Genomic DNA, 17,967 nt, shown 5'->3' on the forward strand with positions numbered 1-17,967 from the left:
GACTAGATCAACTGCGAGTTTATTTTCATTTTTTCGCCAACCACGATACTTATTTCTCTGAATATGATCTTAGCAACTTCCTAACATATAACGGAACTGTTTTGCATACCGTTATACAAATGAAAAGCTAATTCGGTGAATTTATTTTCAGAAACGTAGTTTTGCTATGCAGTGGCTTAATTATGTGAGCACAAGTGTACATTGCACTGAAACATTTTGGCTTTCTTTATTTTGATTTCTTGTCCATACAAAGTGTTGGCTGGGTTGCACTGGTTTCAGTTTGTATGGAAAAATGAGCAAAAACACTGATTTTTGGTCATTTTCAAAGGCCTCCCTACAGGTCCATAGGGGATCTAGGGGGTCGAGGGGGGGTTTATTAAAAAGTTCGATCCTTCCTCTTTCCAATGAGGGGTCGGGAGGGGGATAGCCCGACCCTGTTTTTCTCCATAAACGATACTTAACCGGCGCGATACTAAACATTCCCCAAGAAAAATTTTGGCCAACTCCCATATTTTACGTTTTGTGAAACCACTGTCGCCTATTTTTTTATTAGAGTAAGACTGAAAGCTAAGCGTTCATTCTGCGCTTCGTTGTTTCAGTATGAATTGTCACGGAAAGCAAGGAAAGTTTTATCTCTTCCAATTCAAGTGACATTATAAAAATAAAAATGTAAAATAAACTGTGTATAACTAACATGTATACTATATCCATAAATGTCACTTACTTTTTTATATAGATGCTTCGCTTACCACTCAGACTTGCTCGCGCAAACATTCAACGGCAATTGTTTGTCCGCAGCTATGCAAAGGATGTGAAATTCGGACCCGAGGTGCGTGCATTGATGTTGCAAGGTGTTGATGTCCTTGCTGATGCTGTGGCTGTTACTATGGGTCCAAAAGGACGTAATGTTATTATTGAGCAATCTTGGGGTTCACCAAAAATAACCAAGGATGGTGTAACTGTTGCTAAATCTATAGAGTTAAAGGATAAATTCCAAAATATTGGTGCAAAATTGGTACAAGATGTTGCTAATAATACAAATGAGGAAGCTGGTGATGGTACAACCACAGCTACAGTATTAGCGCGGGCAATTGCTAAAGAAGGTTTTGAAAAAATATCAAAGGGAGCTAATCCAGTGGAAATCCGCCGAGGTGTTATGTTGGCTGTAGACAATGTTAAAGATCATTTAAAGGCAATGTCCCGCCCAGTTAGTACACCAGAAGAGATTGCGCAAGTCGCAACTATTTCCGCGAATGGAGACCAAGATGTGGGAAATCTCATTAGCGAAGCTATGAAAAGAGTTGGTCGCGACGGTGTTATCACAGTTAAGGATGGTAAAACGCTGTCAGATGAATTAGAAGTAATTGAGGGTATGAAATTTGACAGAGGTTATATTTCTCCATATTTCATCAACTCATCTAAGGGAGCTAAAGTAGAATTTCAAGATGCTTTAATTTTGTTGTCTGAAAAGAAAATTTCTTCAGTGCAAAGCATTATCCCCGCACTTGAATTGGCTAATTCTCAACGTAAACCGTTGGTCATAATTGCTGAAGATATTGATGGTGAAGCCTTAAGCACACTTGTTGTGAATCGACTTAAGATTGGTTTGCAAGTAGCTGCCGTCAAAGCACCAGGTTTCGGTGATAACCGCAAATCTACACTTACTGATATGGCAATTGCATCTGGTGGTATCGTTTTTGGTGACGACGCAAATTTGGTTAAACTTGAAGATGTGCAGTTAAATGATCTTGGCAACGTTGGTGAAGTGGTCATAACCAAGGATGACACCTTACTACTTAAGGGAAAAGGCAAGAAGGAAGATATTAGTCGACGTGTTGAACAAATTAAGGATCAAATTAATGAAACTACATCTGAATATGAAAAGGAAAAATTGCAGGAACGTTTGGCACGTCTAGCTTCTGGAGTAGCATTGTTGCGTGTCGGTGGATCAAGTGAAGTAGAAGTAAACGAAAAGAAGGATCGTGTAAATGATGCCCTCAACGCTACTCGCGCTGCTGTAGAAGAAGGTATAGTTCCTGGAGGTGGTACTGCTCTATTGAGATGTATTCCAATTTTGGAGGGTCTCAAGGGATCTAACGAAGATCAGGTTAGTAACATATGGAATAATATTATATTGTTAAATTAAAACTAGTATATGCAATACCATAGAATATGGGTATCGAGATTGTGCGTCGAGCTCTTCGAATGCCTTGCATGACAATTGCTAAAAACGCTGGCGTTGATGGTGCAATGGTTGTAGCTAAGGTTGAAACAAAAGAAGGAGATTTTGGATATGATGCACTTAAGGCTGAATACGGAAACTTAATTGAAAAGGGCATTATTGATCCAACGAAGGTAAGCCACATGTTGTAAGTAAAAACTATAAAAAAAGTATTTTACACTCTCTTATTTTATAGGTTGTTCGCACTGCTATCACTGACGCTTCTGGTGTAGCTTCGCTTTTGACCACAGCTGAAGCAGTTGTTACTGAAATTCCAAAGGAAGACGCTGCCCCCGGTCTTGGTGGAATGGGCGGCATGGGCGGCATGGGTGGTATGGGTGGAATGGGAGGAATGATGTAAAATCACTTCTATTATAAATGATTTCCATTGTTAAATATGTTTACATGTTATATATGTAAAATAATTATAAACTAGTTTTAAATACTGACCAATTATAAATTAGTGTCATCGAATTGCTACTGTTTATAAGTTGTTCTGAAAATTTATTAAAGGATTTAGAGTGGAAGCAAAGCTGACTAAATAAATTCCATATGCCTCATTGATTGTCGGTAATAAAATGCTTAATTAAGTAGAAGAAAAGGTATTGCGTCTCACCAAAGAAAAATTGTGAAATCGTGTAAATTAAAATTTTTTTGTTGCATTTGGAACCGGCTGATTAATAACTACAAACAAGTTTCTTGAATTCAATTAAAATAGATAAAAATAAATAAGAATTGTGAAAATAAATTTAATTCAATAGTTTTAATATAATACGTACCTACCCTATTCTGTATCTCGATTCGTAAATGTATTCTATTCGAAATTCGGATCTACCTTATAATTATGCGAAGTTGTACCACCCTGGGCCAGAATAAAAACGGTTGGTGGTTTGCTTAGAACCAGGGGAGGGACATAGGATATTTCTTTATGTTAAAATTCAATACAATTCATAAATATATAGCTACTGTAAAAGTACAGCAATTTGCTTATACATGGATTATACTGATTGTTGCTACTGAACGAAGCGGACGTACCATGTGAAACCCGTAAGGTTTAATATCACTTGCTACTTTGCAAGCATTCTTACCAAACCAAAACGGTACATTTAACATGAATGGATGAATAGCTGCAGTGCTGTTAAAAAGATCAATTATAATTTGAGATGAGTGTGGAAAAATGCAAGATTGAAACGGCTATGATGACATTTTTGGTGGTGCTGTCTTACCGCATCTGATCCACTCGCAAATATAATACAGTTTCTGTATACTGGAAATGATAGAATAGAACTGCAACCAAATACGCAGTGCATCACGAAAAAAACTCGATTGAGTATATCCCTGGCTCAATAATCGGGATAAATTAATATTTGCTATAAATATAGAAGTTGACGGAATTAATAATTAATTAACAGTTGTCCTCAGGCAAATACAGTTGAGGAAAATTATGTAGATATATCTCGGAAAGACATCATATAATCATTGGTTGAGAATTGTTCAACTACTATTATTTAGTGTAATTTAAATCCACTTCAATTATGCCCACGGCCTAGGTTAAGTAATCAAAAAGGTTGCAGTAAATTATATTTGTCGCAACTGTTCTGTTTGGAAGTTTTAATGAGAAGTTGTCCTTTTGCCTCTGATAGTTTTAAATTGAATTGGAATGACTATAATTAAAAAACTATAAATATTATCTTCATTAAAGTTAGTATTATCAACTAAAAACTTTGAAAATTAATAATTTCTTACAAGTTGAATATAGAATCAATAAAAAAAATCAAAATTTAGCAATATATTTTATATTTATTTGTGCTCAATAACAAATCAAAGAAAATTAGTATAAATTATTTTCAAATTTGGAAGTAATTCACGGTATTATTTTTACACCGGGAATAAAGTTTTCGTTTTTATTCATAAATACAATTTTACTGTATTGAGTAGTTGATAATTAATGTATACTGCGTGGACTAAAAATATATAAAACTTAATAAAAACCGTGCTTTGAAAACAAAACATTTGAATTGTGTTCTTAATGCAGTTGTTAACAAAATTATTTATTTTTTCATTACTCGTGGACCATTAATATATTTACAGAAATGTTACGTAAATATTGGTCCACACACATTACGAAAATGTTTATGCAAATTATACTGTATTTGCTAAAAGATGGGCAGCTATTGATTCGGCGTCATTCAAAGTGAGTTTGGAAGTAAATTTAACTTTTTTACTAGATGGCTCTTCCGAGTCATTATCATCACTTAAACTCATTTCAGTTTCGTCTGCTTTACCATTCGAATCGTATATTTTATCTGGATCAGGCAACCAGGATAAGTCGACGTCGTCTTCGCTTTCACTTTCAGCGGAATTGCTTTGTAAATTCTCATCTGTATGTTTTTTCAACTTTTCCTTCTGCAATTTGTGGCGTTGCTTAACAAGTTGTCTAAATCTTTCTTTGTCGTATTTATCTTCTTGTGATATAACTTTTTTCGCTATCTCAATGTTTATTCCACCATCTTTGTTTTCATATTCTTCCGGAATTTCAGAATGCAACTGTTTTATATTATCAATTATGACGTTTCCATCATCATCGAAATTCATTTTCTCATTTGGTGCTATTTTTTTTCTTATCGCTTTTTTTGCAGCTGCAGCTTTCGTTAAGATTTTGTTTTTCTTGGGCAGTTCCAGAGTAATATCGTCCAAGTTGTTACCTAGATCATGGTCGACTCGTTTAACTTTAAGGAAATCGTCATCGTTGTCTGAATCTTCGTGTACAAAATCATTTGATTCATTTACTATTTCAGTCTCCGAACCTTTTTTCTTTAATAGACGCTCCAAAAACCGAACACGGGGCGTAACAATAAGTCCTAATGATTTGGCATAGTTTTCGAGATTTAATTTAAATACATTAAAAATCTGTTTATTCTTCATCAGGAATATGGATTTAATATAGGATACAAAAGCTCGCTGTGCTGATGCTTTTAATTCGGTGTTTTGGGCCAATGCGGCTTCTATCTTCAGCCTGGGCGAAAATAACTTTTTCGGATCAATATGTATTTTTTTAATATGTATGTTCTTGTCCTCCAATTCTTTTATCATACCTTGTTCTTCAGACGGTGTTAGGACCAGAAGGCTTTCTCCACGTGCTTTATTTCTAGCAGTTCTTCCCGCTCTATGAATATATTGAACTGCGTCTTCTGGGCAATCCATTTGCACAACCCAATTGACTGTAGGAAAATCTAGCCCTCGCGATGCGATATCAGTGGCAAATAGTACAACATTACTTTTTCGTGTAAAATCATTATATATAGCAATTCTTCGATCCTGATGTAGTGTTCCGTAAAGTGCAAGTAAGCTTGTACCTGGTCGTAGTTTGCAAAATATTTCGAAAACGTATTTCACCTGTTTGCAACTGGTAAAAAAAACGATAATTTTTTGTTTGAGATGATTTTTTATAAATGACCATAACATCGTAATTTTATCCTCCAATTCCATCACAAGGTAGTTTTGCTGTAGCAACTCTGGTATTATGTATTCAGATTTTGACTTTTCTCCAATAAAAATTGGATCCAGCAAATTGAGTCTTGCAATATCTTTTACAGAATTTGTTTGTGTGGCAGAAAATAATAAAGTTTGACGATCGGTTGGAAAATGTTCGACTATTGCATTAATAGTTTCTTCAAATCCCATATCCAGGCATCTATCTGCTTCGTCTAACACTAACATTTCAATGGTAGTTGCATTAAATAAGGGATTTTCATCCATATGCTGCAGCAGTCTACCAGGTGTACATATCAATATATTGCATTGATCCATTCTACTTCGTTCAAACTTCAAATTCTTTCCACCAATTATCAAGCCAGCCGAGAAATCATGATATCTTCCTATTCGTTTCAAAGTCTCGAATATTTGGTACGCTAGTTCACGAGTGGGAGAAATAACAATCGCGCATACTCCATCGGTGCGTGACCATTTGTTTAGATATAAGTGTTCGATAACCTGAAGATTTAAATTTTTAATTAAACGAATTAAAAAATATATACATATATATATTTACTTACTGGTATCAAGAAGGCAAGAGTCTTCCCACTTCCAGTAACCGCCGTTCCCATTACATCTTTTCCAATTAATGCTGTCAATATACTTTTCCTTTGAATCTCTGTCGGGACAATATATTTGGAGTCCAGTAAGCCCTTTAATGTTTTTTGAGATAGAGGCATATCCACAAATTTTTTTATTTCATTTTCAAGCGGCATCGATTCATACTTTTGTTTCAATTCTTGTATTTCTTTATCAGTGCGAGCCACGCTGGTAGTACCATCATGCTTTTTAGCTTTGGGTTTCATTCTATGTGATTATAGAATTGAAGTAAAAGTTACGTATGAAATAAACAAATCACCACAATTATACATAAGTATGTCAACTACATGTGCTTAATGATAACATACTACTTACTAATATCGATTGCAATTTTGTACGCCTAATATCGACTCAACGATTCCAATACGACACTATCGGCTAAGATCATCGATTAATTACTCAACTACAACTGCGTTACTAGAGATTTAGCGTGCGATTCTGTATTGTGATACAGTCCTAAGTCTCTAAATTTGAGATAAGTTAGAGACATTTTTTGTGACTTAAGAAGATTTTGCAATTCTGTGACAGTCACCAAATCTATTACATTTCATTATTCAGAGATGTTTTTACATTTGAATGAAAATAAATATGTGGATATCACATATTAATTTTTTTATAATAATGTCAAAAAACATAATTACCTATAAAAATAAAAATATATGTTGACTTTGTTTCATAATATTTATGAAATTTATGTAAAATTGATTTATTTTTAACTTATATTTTATTTATTTTAATAACGACAATTCATTAATATGTATGATGATATCTATTCAGTATATTCAAAATGGCAAACAAAATTTTTTTTAGTTTTGTGACCTGCTAACTACTAAATCTCAAATTTGAGTTAATATTTTGAGACTAACGCTAGAGACTGTTTAGTGAATAGTAACTAGTCACAAATTGAGACTTTACCTCAAAATGTCTCAAATAGTGACTGGAGACCCCTTACGGAATCGCATTATTAATTTCTAATATTTTGATGAAACGTTATTTTGCAGTTTTGTTACGATATGTTCCTTTGCGTGAACTAAACATTGCAATTTGTTATCTTTAACTATTTTTATTTTGTGTTGGTAACACTGCTAGAGAATATATTTTGACATCATTTTGCAAAAATTAGAAACTTTTTTATTAAGAGTTGATTTATTTAAACAAATGGGGTTACAACGTCAAAAACAATAGTTTTAAACAAAAGAAATAAGTGCAAAATTAAATTGTATATATGTTCAATATAAAGAAATTTTCGCGAACAAGGTATTTGACAGATTAATAAGTTTTCAGCTGAATTAAAAACATCATTATTTTATGTAAATATACACAAATAATATTTACACACAACATACCCCTTTTAATGGCATTATAAATAATATGATTGGTAAATACTAGTTTTTTTCCATTTACGAATGATAATGTGTGTTGTAATTTTTGTCTTTGGCTTCGGGACACTAGCAAAGCGTGTAAGTTGTAACTATTCTGTCGACGTAAGTAAATAAAAATAGTGGGTGTACTTTTTAAATGCAATATGTATGCTGGATAAATGAAGTTCTGCAGATTAATAATTTATATAATTCTTACCTGCGCTGACTTAAGGCTTTTAAGATATTTGCATTTATATTTGAAAAATTCAAGAATTTAAGTAAGTACTTTTTGGATTTATAATGAATTTTACATCTATGGTGTTCATTTTTATATCCACTAAAACCTAATCAAATTGTTTATAACTTTCATCATTAATCATAAATAGCCTGCCAGCTAAACGATAACCTTTCAAATTAAATACAGCTGGAATACTTCTATCATAATTAGGCTGCTAGCCAAACGTTAACTTTTTTTCTCGTCCCAGCGGTTGAAAGAGTTAAGTGGTGCTCCGCAGCTTCTGTTAATATGATAGAAACTGAATTCTTCATAAAGGTCCCCATATCATAAAGGAGTTGTTTCGCAAGGAAGAAGGAGTAGGTAGGGAGAGGCATTGGCATCAACTGAAGGCATGCGGCATGACAGGTTGCTAATGGGAAGGAGAGGGGTATGAATTCTGCCGTTACAACAACAACAACAACAACAACAACAGAGGGGTATGCACAATCTCAACAGGTTTAGATACGCAATTAACCTCCCTAAGGATAAAATCTGACTACTGATCGCATTTTACGCTGGCCATTGCAAGCCAGCAAGAAGCATTTATAAAACATGGGTCCAGCTTCTTGCGTAAATTGCCGGTTCTGCGACATTGAGCCTGAAACACTAGATCACCTGCTAATCGACTGTACAGCAGTTTCTACTCGCAAGCTTAAGGCCCATGGATCCATGTTTCCAAATAAAGACATCATTGCTTCGCTAGCACCCAGCAGAATATTGGACTTCATCAATATTGTAATAATCTCTCTCAGAATTGGGAAGGACCTTTTCGATGCGTTCTATAACAATTCGTGTGACTTCATACTGCTCTTCGAGAAAATAAATCGAGCTGCAGAACTAAACAGGGAAGGTACCATCTTCTATAAGAGTGTACAACTGCTGGTGTACGCCGATGATATTGATATTATTGGCCTTAACAACCAGAATAGATAAGGAGCAAAGCACATGGAAATGGTGGTCATCAAACATCGCACTCGCGACTAGGCTCCCACATCACTGTTGACAGTCATAACTTCGAAGTTGTGAATGATGTCGTCCGTCTTGAAACTAGCATCAACACCAGCCCACGTCAGCCATGAAATCCAACACAAAACACAAAATATCTCTCTATATGCTACATTGGACTAAGTAGTCAATTGAGAAGTAAAATCCTCTCTCGACGAACAAAGACCAAACTATACAAGACACTCATCATTCCTGTCTATATGATGCAGTGACATAAACAATAACAAAACAACAAAGTACTTCTGGAAAAGCGTTGCTTAACCCAATATAACAGAAGAATACAGCGTAAAAAGCTGAGATAGCTGCTAGCTTCTGATAGTGAAATTTCTTCTCGAAGAAATCTATTTTTCGTCGTGCAATGTTCCAATATCGTGCAATTATTAGCGAACAAGATATTAGAAATTCCCTCTGGTGGTTGTGGGAGTTTCGCGTTGTGTGATTGATTGTGGCAAACTCAACTACCTGGGCGTTTATGACCCTATGTGCTGTGGTTTCATTGTGCACTTTTAGGAAGCCATGCTGGTGGTTTGCTAAGCTCAGGTCGTGTGTGGAGGTCGAGATTGGCAAGGCCCGAAGTGTCTTCATTACTGGGGAGAGTTTCTAGTTCTCGTCGACACTATCAAACAATACGCAGACGAGACTTCGGACGCAACTAACTCGCGACAAGCATTTTCAGCCATTCACAGTGGAGCCATGAAAATTTTTTTCAAGTTTTTGTTCCCAACAAATTTTTAACTAGTGAATAATACACTGGTAAATTTAAGATTTCACTCTCACTTAAAAAAACTAGTTTTTTCCTAGCTTCATTAATTTTTAATTTTTTGCATTTGCTTTGTTATTATGTTATGTATATTTGTTAAAAGAAGAAATTATTATTATTAAAATCGGTTCAGTAGTTTAGGAGTTTAACCCGGAGGAAACCTGTCATAATATGCGCTTATATACATATATGTATGAGTCCTGATTTATTATTTTATTTTTGAATATTTGCAAAAATTTATCAAAGTGTGTTTAAGGTTATACTAAATATAATTTTTGTTTTTGTTTTTCAGTCCGGTATAGCAATTTTTAAACTAAAAAAATAGTTTTCTAACTTTAGATTGCAGTTCGCCTTTAGTAAAAGTAAGTAATAACATTTTCTAGCGCAAATGCATACTAAAATTGGCAGCTTAAAAATAAATAAAATTTCACAAAAAACTTAAGTTTGGTTTGTATAAACTTCGTATGCATTTAGAATGTACACATTCTATTCAGCAATTCAGTTGGACTAGGAATAACGTTTGAGTTGAAATTTCATTTGAAAGCCGAAATAATGCGTCGTAATATTTAGGAAAGCTTTCAGTATTATAAAATCTAAATGTGAATTGGTGGCGATGAAAACGTTGATATACCCCGACAAAGCTATCATGTGACCATAAGCTTACACCACCACGAGAGCTTTTACTCTAAGTCTTCTTGTATATTATTCAACCCCGGACAGTGCCAAGTTGTAAACATGCGCATTCGCTAACACATTCAGCTCCCGTTTTGCAATTGTCCTACAACAGACTTATCCACATTTTCCTACCAGAAGTGTTAATCTAAAAAAATGAAAAATATAGAATTAAATTACTATAACACATACAAATTATGATAGCATGATGTTGCAATTAAATGTGCTTGTAAAAAAACAAATACTCACTAAAATAGGAAAGTGTGGCCATTTTCGGAATTTGTTCAGTGCAAAAACAGATTGCAAGTTATATATTTAGGGGGAAAAATCAATTGAGTATTTGCAAATATATCATTAACTCTAACCTTGTGCTGTAACTGAAGTTAAGTTTTAAAGTAGATTCGACGTTTAAGTTTAAAGTTTTATTACATCGTGACCTAATAAATAAAATCGTTGGGAAAAGTGTTTAGTTTCTCCAATATGTTGCGAAACGTAAGTGTTAAATATAAGATTTTAAAAATTGTGCAAAAATTTAGGTTCTGCTAGGAATATATTGATGTAGTTCTTCAGAAAACGTTAATTCTTGTGAGGATTTCTATGAATGTATGGATGCTAGGACTTTGTAAAGCTATTTTCAATCAAATTTGTTTATTTGTATTCCATGCAGATTTGACATCTTACTTCGTAATGTCTACAAAATCGGTCAAAAAATCAATAAATTTAAATTAATATATAATATGTTGTGCACTTTTTTACTCTTTTTGCACCATTTTGCAGGTCGCATAAAGCAGTGTAAGCTTTGTGCTATTTATACCAAAAATGTTTGGAGTTATAGTTATGTGTTTGTGTATGTATATTATGGTGTTCGTTATTTCGTAAGTATTTTTTCGGGAAAAGTTTGAAGTTTTAGTTTTTGCTCTAAAAAAGGATCCAACGTAAACATTTTATTTATTTCAGTTTAATCTGTGTCTAAATTTAACTTTTCAAAAATATTTTATATGTGATTTTTTGATTTTCTGAGATAAATAATTTATCTGCAAAGAAAATAAACCTCCAATTTTACAGTAGACAATCAGTATTCTACAATAGTAGTACATTTTCCTACCAAGTGTTATAGGTTTACTTATTTAAAGCAAAATATCAGAAAACTATCTGATGTATTGTAACTTTTAACCTATATTAAATACATGAAAAGATGAGTATGGTTAAGCTGCGGTTTAAATTTAAAATTAATATTCAATTTACGTTGAATACTTTTTCATTGTAAAAATGAGTATGACAAAAATAAGATTCATTTGGAAAATAACGGACACCCTAACGTATATAATCACACAAGAAAAAGTGTGTATGTTCGTACTCGCATCAGAAATATCCTTGCAGTATTCATCTCTACCTTTTTATCAACATATTTGCATTCACTTATATCGAATTGATGAAGCAATTCTGTAGTATTTATTGAAAGTAATAGTAGTTCAAAGCACAAAAAATATTACTTATTTTTAAGTAAGATCCGTGATAATTCTTGCCAAATAATATCTACTAGTTTTCATACATTTATACAGAAAACCAAACAATACAAGAGTGTGGATATGATGTAGATATACACACAGTATTTTATACGTAAAATAAAATATACAGAAGCCCTTATATGTACTCTCTTACTAAATCTTTGTTGAACTTTCACATAAACTCTTCTTGACTTTATGTAACCTGTTGTCAGTTAACACCATCTCAAATACCTTTTGCGATATAAATATTTCTAAATAGTGTTACATCCGACATCTTTTCGCTGGACTAATTTTATGATAAAGAGGCCTTCGGTTTGATTTTGAAAGATAAATATCATATGTATATGAAGCGATTACACAGGTAGTGTGTAAAAATATAATATTGCACATAATTACTGTTAAAACATTGTTACATTCCTGCAAAAGTCCAACAACATATATTTAACAAAGATAATACCAATAATTTTGAAATGAATTCTTTCAAAAGAGACACTTACAAAATTTTCGCATGTTTTTTAAAACACTAAATTGGAAAATATGTGCATGTGTATGAAGTAATAGCTCATGCCAGTTATTACATTTCGATTTAAATCTAAAGTTAGTTAGTTCCATTAAAATTTCTTTCACAAAGAATAAGAGTACTCTGCAAAATATAATTTCGGTTATTCATTTGATTCTTTTAGATACACAACCATTTCGGTTGTGCTTTCCCTCAAAATCATTATTTTGTTCTCTCAGCAAAAATATTTTCTGTAGTATTGCCAGCCCAAACAAAAGTTTTAATTGACAATTAATTATAATCCCAATTTCTAGATCTTAGGTATATGAAACGATATTATCCCAAAGATGTAACGATTCTATGTTGATAATTTTAGATTTGGATCATGAGTATTAATAATTTTTAGTCAATTGGAAATATAGTCCTTATAGTAAGCAACTAGTACATCCCAAATAAGTGGAGAACTGTCAAACAGACCGATTAACCCAGCTTTTTCCTATTTAAAGGCTTGGAGAAGCTTGTTGATAACGACATCAGAACAACTGGTTAGCGAAATCGAGAAGTTTTTGTGAGAAGAACAAAGTTTGGAATTTTAATTTCGAAATAATTCGGATGATTGAATACCGTTTGAACAGTACGACTCAGTTAATGTTGAATGAGGCGTATATTTTTCAATGTCTTCTAGTTTTCTTGTATGATTGACAGCGTCAAAAACTGTTGACAAGTCCAACGATACCAGAACTGTCCTTTTACAGTGTGATTTTTGTTGAAATTATCTTGGCGTTTATGACTCTAAATGTTGTACTGTGCGCTTTACGGATTGTACTACAGATGTGGTGTGCTAACGATTAGTTGAGAAAACCTGGGCCTGAAAACCAAACTACTACTCTTTATAATGAAATTCAAACAATAGTGAAATATTGAACGGTATATTGGGTCTAAAGGGTTCTCCTTGAAACAGTTGAAAAATAACTGGCCAAACTGCATGTGCATTTTTCCACCACTGCACTAGAAGTAATTTAAGATCACTACACTACTGAAGACCAAGATGGTATAATTTGAATTAAGATTCAATATATTTCTGGGCAGTAAAAGTGACAGGGTTTATCGACGATAACCAGGACATACATACTAAACTGTTGATGTCCTTGAGTAGTTTTTCAAGCACGTATGAAGAGTTTATATTAGAAAAACTTTCACGGAGAGCGTATCTCGTCCTTTGAAATCAAATCAACAATGATAGTGGAGTAATATACTAAGCTTAATAGAGCTTCCATGAATAAGCAAATATAATAGTCATAGATCCCTAGATATAAAGGCATTAAGGGTAACGAACTTGTCGACCTTCCAGTAAAGTAATTTGCGGCAACCAAGTCAATGAACAGGAGCCTTTCGTCGCTGTATGTCCTCATTTATATAGGGAAATACGTACCAATTTTAGAACTCAAAGTGATTAGATTGGCATGTTGTTGTTGTTGTAACAGCAGAATTCTGCCGAGTTGACAGTCCCTTCCCGGATAAAAATCCAAGTCCGTTCCGGTTTTCGTGGACCAGACTGTCGTGGGAACGGCAGAATTCTGCCGTTACAACAACAACAACATAGATTGACCTATATAATTTTCTTTAGTACTATATTTAAGCTAAGTTTCCGATATGATGTCAGCAGTAATTTATTATTCTGGCTTACGAACGTTCAATGGTACAATTCTATCGTTGTTTCTGTTTTATCTTATATAAGTAGTTGTTCTGCTATAAACAACATCTTTTAAAATATGGGCTTTCAAAGTGTAATTATGTTATCACGCGGTTTTCGGAAAACGTAAAGGATGATTTTTCTTATGTGTTGCTATATATTTAAATATCTGCATGTACAAAAGTTTATCAAATTTGCAAAACCCTTGTTTATTATTAAATTATTTAAGACTAATTTTTTTTTACAGAACTCGAAAATCAAACGGGTCGTTAAAGTTTCGAAGTAAAATTGTACTCACACGAAAATGAAAAAATTCACATTCAAGGGAGTCCTTGATGGTTTTCGACAAAGCGTGCAACCACAGGTTTTCCGACAAGAGCAGGAAATACCGGAACATTTAAAGGCGGAACATTTTTCACTTAAAAGGGTAATTATAGTTCTTATATTTTTTGTAAGCAATAATCTAAAACTTGGGTTGCAATTGAAAGAATTATATAAAGAAATGTTGTAGCTGGCGTTTGTTTTATTTGGTAGCAGTGATTGAAACTATCATAAGACACACGCGGCTATTACATTTTTTTGTTATCAACGCAATTGTATATTGCTTGTGTTTGTTTGAAAATATGTATAGTTGGCTTAAAACAAATAATTATTGGACGGATATGAATGTCAAAAGAAAAGTTAATCAGTGTGTCAGAAAAAATAATTTTGAAAAAAGAAATAAATACTTATTTTTGTGAAATTTATAAAATTATATGCTAAACTTAAGTTATTTGTTCTTCCGAGGTTTACATACATACACCACACCACCTCATTCGCCAATTTCTAGCACCAAGTACCTTTTCATATACCGTGAAAAGGTTACCTATATTCGTTGATTCTTATATGTTCTTTATTTCGCACTTGCATATACGTATTCAGGCCAAAGTATGTAGCACTTGCTCGCCAAATCTTGATTCTAAATTAGCTTTCAAATTTTGACTTTTTTCGGTGATTGATACACAAATTTGTCTTGTCCTTGCCCACGCAATATATTACTGGTACCCAATTTGCAAACCACGCCATATTTTTTCCACTCTTTTTACATTTCGCTTCAGTAAGGTTTGCCATTTCATCATGGAAAGTTATACGACGCAACAACGAGTCGAAATTATTAAAATTTCGTACCGAATGTCAGTGGCCTCAACCTTAAGAGCGGGTTTTTCAATAAGGGCGATACAAAAGGTTTTTTCTTAAAAAATTAAAAGAATGGCGCCACTAGCCAAACAGCGAATGTCACAACCGATTTATTGAAAAGCAATAATTACCCAGTCAATTGGCCGCCTCTGTCGTGCGATTTGACGCCGTTAGACTATTTCCTGTGGGGCTACGTCAAATCTATGCCAACAAACTAGAGACAATTGTTGATCTTAGTACGAATATCGAAATTGCATCACTATCGGCTGATTTATGCTTGAAAACATGCGAAAATTTAGTTCAACGTCAGGACTTCTGCAAGCGTGCCCTTAGTGGACATGCAAAAGAAATCAAGTTCAATACGTAATGGTATCGAATGTACTTTCACAGGAATAAAGATATCTCAAACCTTTTTTGTTTTAATAAAAAAATTTTGTAGCGCTCTAAGATTAGCTAAAAACCCCATTATAACCAAATTATATTCAAAATTATTTTGTTTTCCAAAATGAGATTCCGTGAGCTTAGGAAACGGATGAACGTGCTTCAGCCCGAAAGAATGTATATAAATAAAAAGTTTGCAAAATGTATGGCAAAATTGATTTTATATTACGCACCGCGCACTCGGTTTAAAGTTTAACCGGTACACTAGACTGTTCTAACATATAGTATACGGCTTATGGCTGACTATTACTTTCTTGTTGTTATACAGAAAACCTCAATATCTTTGAACAACTTCAAATTAATTTTTTATGTAAATTCTTAGTCAGATATAATTATATAATCAAAACAAATTGATTTCAGACTTTTCGGCACGGATTTCCCTACTCCCCAACTGCATTCGCTTTTGACCCCGTGCAGAGACTTCTAGTGATTGGAGATAAATCTGGGTTCATTCGAATGTATGTGGATTCGGTTATGCACTTTAGATTTTTGATAATTATGTATTACTCCAAACAGACTTGGACGTCCAGGTGTAGATGCTCATGCGAAACACGAAGGCGAGTCGGATTGTGCAGTAATATTTGTAGAATTTCTGATCAATGAGGGTGCTTTTGTAACGGTTACAGCGGATGACACATTACACTTGTGGAGTATACGACAGAAAACACCTCAAGTAGTTCAGAGTCTCAAATTTCAAAGAGAGAGGTTAGATTACTATTTTATGATGCAAAGAATGATGTTGATATATATTTTTACAATTTTTAATATTTTCAGGGTAACATGCCTTCACTTACCTGTTGGAAGCAAATGGCTATACGTTGGAACAGAAAGGGGCAATATACATGTGGTACATGTGGAAACATTTAGCCTTAGTGGCTACATAATAAACTGGAACAAGGCTATTGAAGTGTAAGACTCATTAAGCTGTATATTTTGTACACTATTTTATCACTTATTCAAAAATATTTGCATTCCTAAGATAACGTCGATGACTTAAGCATTTAAAAATATTAGCTTCAACTTAAATATATAATAATATATTTAAATATCGAAACATACTTTTTTCCTAAATATTYTGAATTAAACTAAACTCTAGCGCTATAAAAGGTTTTTTGAATAATTAACGGTCTCACCTAGCGTGAAATAATTTTTTTTTATATTTTGATAGGCTTATCTTAGATACATCAAAAAATAACATACATACTAAAATTTGCCCTGGATATCTTATGTTTTTAAGCGCCCAACGACTTAATTTATGAAAATATTGAATGTACTTTTGTTTTTTAGTTATTGCATTTTTACATATTTTTATCTGTTATTTAAATATCAATTATTGATTATTAATGAAATTTATTTCTTCAATCTTGATAAGGACAGATATATAGACATAATGTAAAATTTTACTCAATGCAAATTTACATTTGGATTGCAAAAGTAATTGGAATATTGTTTTAATTACTTTTGTAGACATTTTCGAACCTTAGTAAGGAAAAATTAAAGATTATTTAATGGTTCTCAAATACGGCAATTCATGAATGTAACAGATTTTTTGAAACTTACTTTAAAAGGGATTGTACAACTGGAAAATTATAAAAGGAATGCTCCTTAAAAGAATTTATTGAAATAGAACATTTTTTTATTGTTCTGCTTACTTTGATGTATGGTTTTTTTTTCAAAACAAAACTGACATTAAAAATATTTCTGTTATTTGGTTGTATGTTTTCAGACTTTTTTTTATTATATAATGGAAATGACCATTTAAAAATGAAACAAAATTATTGGTAGTTTCATGAATTCTATTTTTTTTGCATACCTTTACCAAATTTTGTTTTAATACCATCTAGCAAAAAAATACAAAATGTAAATTTTGGAGAGCTATATAAACCTAAAACTGCCAGTTATTATCTATAAGAAAGAAAAGTTAAAAAAACAGGTAGGTCATTGGATAGAGAACTGCATACAGAGCATGTAGTAGATAAAATATCGATTTTGGTATATTTGTTTTGATACAAAAAGATCGTTTTGGGTATATTTGTTTTAATGAAAGATGATCGATTTTGGTATATTTGTTTTAATAAATTTTATCTAGTACATGTTCTGTATGCAGTTCTCTACCCAATGACCTATCTGTTTTTTGAACTTTTCTTTCTTATGGATAATAACTGGAAGTTTTAGGTTTATATAGCTCTCCAAAATTTACATTTTGTATTTTTTTGCTAG

General features: G+C 32.9%; 3 protein-coding genes across 4 annotated transcripts in view; 2 read left to right on the forward strand and 1 right to left on the reverse strand.

Annotated features, from left to right (window-relative positions):
- Positions 1-2,974, forward strand: part of LOC108970114 (60 kDa heat shock protein, mitochondrial) — an 8,419-nt gene extending 5,445 nt beyond the window's left edge. The window contains exons 2-4 of the mRNA XM_018935266.1: positions 737-2,107; positions 2,170-2,355; positions 2,418-2,974. Coding sequence (XP_018790811.1) covers positions 737-2,107; positions 2,170-2,355; positions 2,418-2,582 — 1,722 coding nt within the window. The 3' untranslated portion in view covers positions 2,583-2,974. The remainder of the gene's footprint in view (positions 1-736; positions 2,108-2,169; positions 2,356-2,417) is intronic.
- A 1,265-nt stretch (positions 2,975-4,239) lies between these two features.
- LOC108970113 (probable ATP-dependent RNA helicase DDX10) lies at positions 4,240-6,847 on the reverse strand. Of its 2 annotated transcripts, XM_018935265.1 has the most exons (3): positions 6,671-6,847; positions 6,277-6,562; positions 4,240-6,214 (listed from the first exon to the last, which is right to left on the reverse strand). In XM_018935265.1, the coding sequence occupies exons 2-3, from the start codon at positions 6,559-6,561 to the stop codon at positions 4,364-4,366; spliced, it is 2,136 nt and encodes a 711-aa protein (XP_018790810.1). In that variant the 5' UTR covers position 6,562; positions 6,671-6,847; the 3' UTR covers positions 4,240-4,363. The 2 variants fall into 2 exon arrangements, with proteins under 2 accessions (XP_018790810.1, XP_018790809.1); XM_018935264.1 differs by lacking the exon at positions 6,671-6,847 and having other exon boundaries at positions 6,277-6,652.
- Positions 6,848-10,253: 3,406 nt separating this feature from the next.
- Positions 10,254-17,967, forward strand: part of LOC108970112 (syntaxin-binding protein 5) — a gene marked incomplete in the record, with an annotated part of 53,474 nt that continues 45,760 nt past the window's right edge. The window contains 5 exon segments of the mRNA XM_018935262.1: positions 10,254-10,922; positions 14,378-14,557; positions 16,108-16,205; positions 16,264-16,452; positions 16,522-16,656. Coding sequence (XP_018790807.1) covers positions 14,435-14,557; positions 16,108-16,205; positions 16,264-16,452; positions 16,522-16,656 — 545 coding nt within the window.

The sequence above is a fragment of the Bactrocera latifrons genome, unplaced genomic scaffold, assembly GCF_001853355.1.
Source record: "Bactrocera latifrons isolate USDA-ARS-PBARC rearing strain unplaced genomic scaffold, ASM185335v1 scaffold_281, whole genome shotgun sequence".
Lineage (NCBI taxonomy): Eukaryota > Metazoa > Arthropoda > Insecta > Diptera > Tephritidae > Bactrocera > Bactrocera latifrons.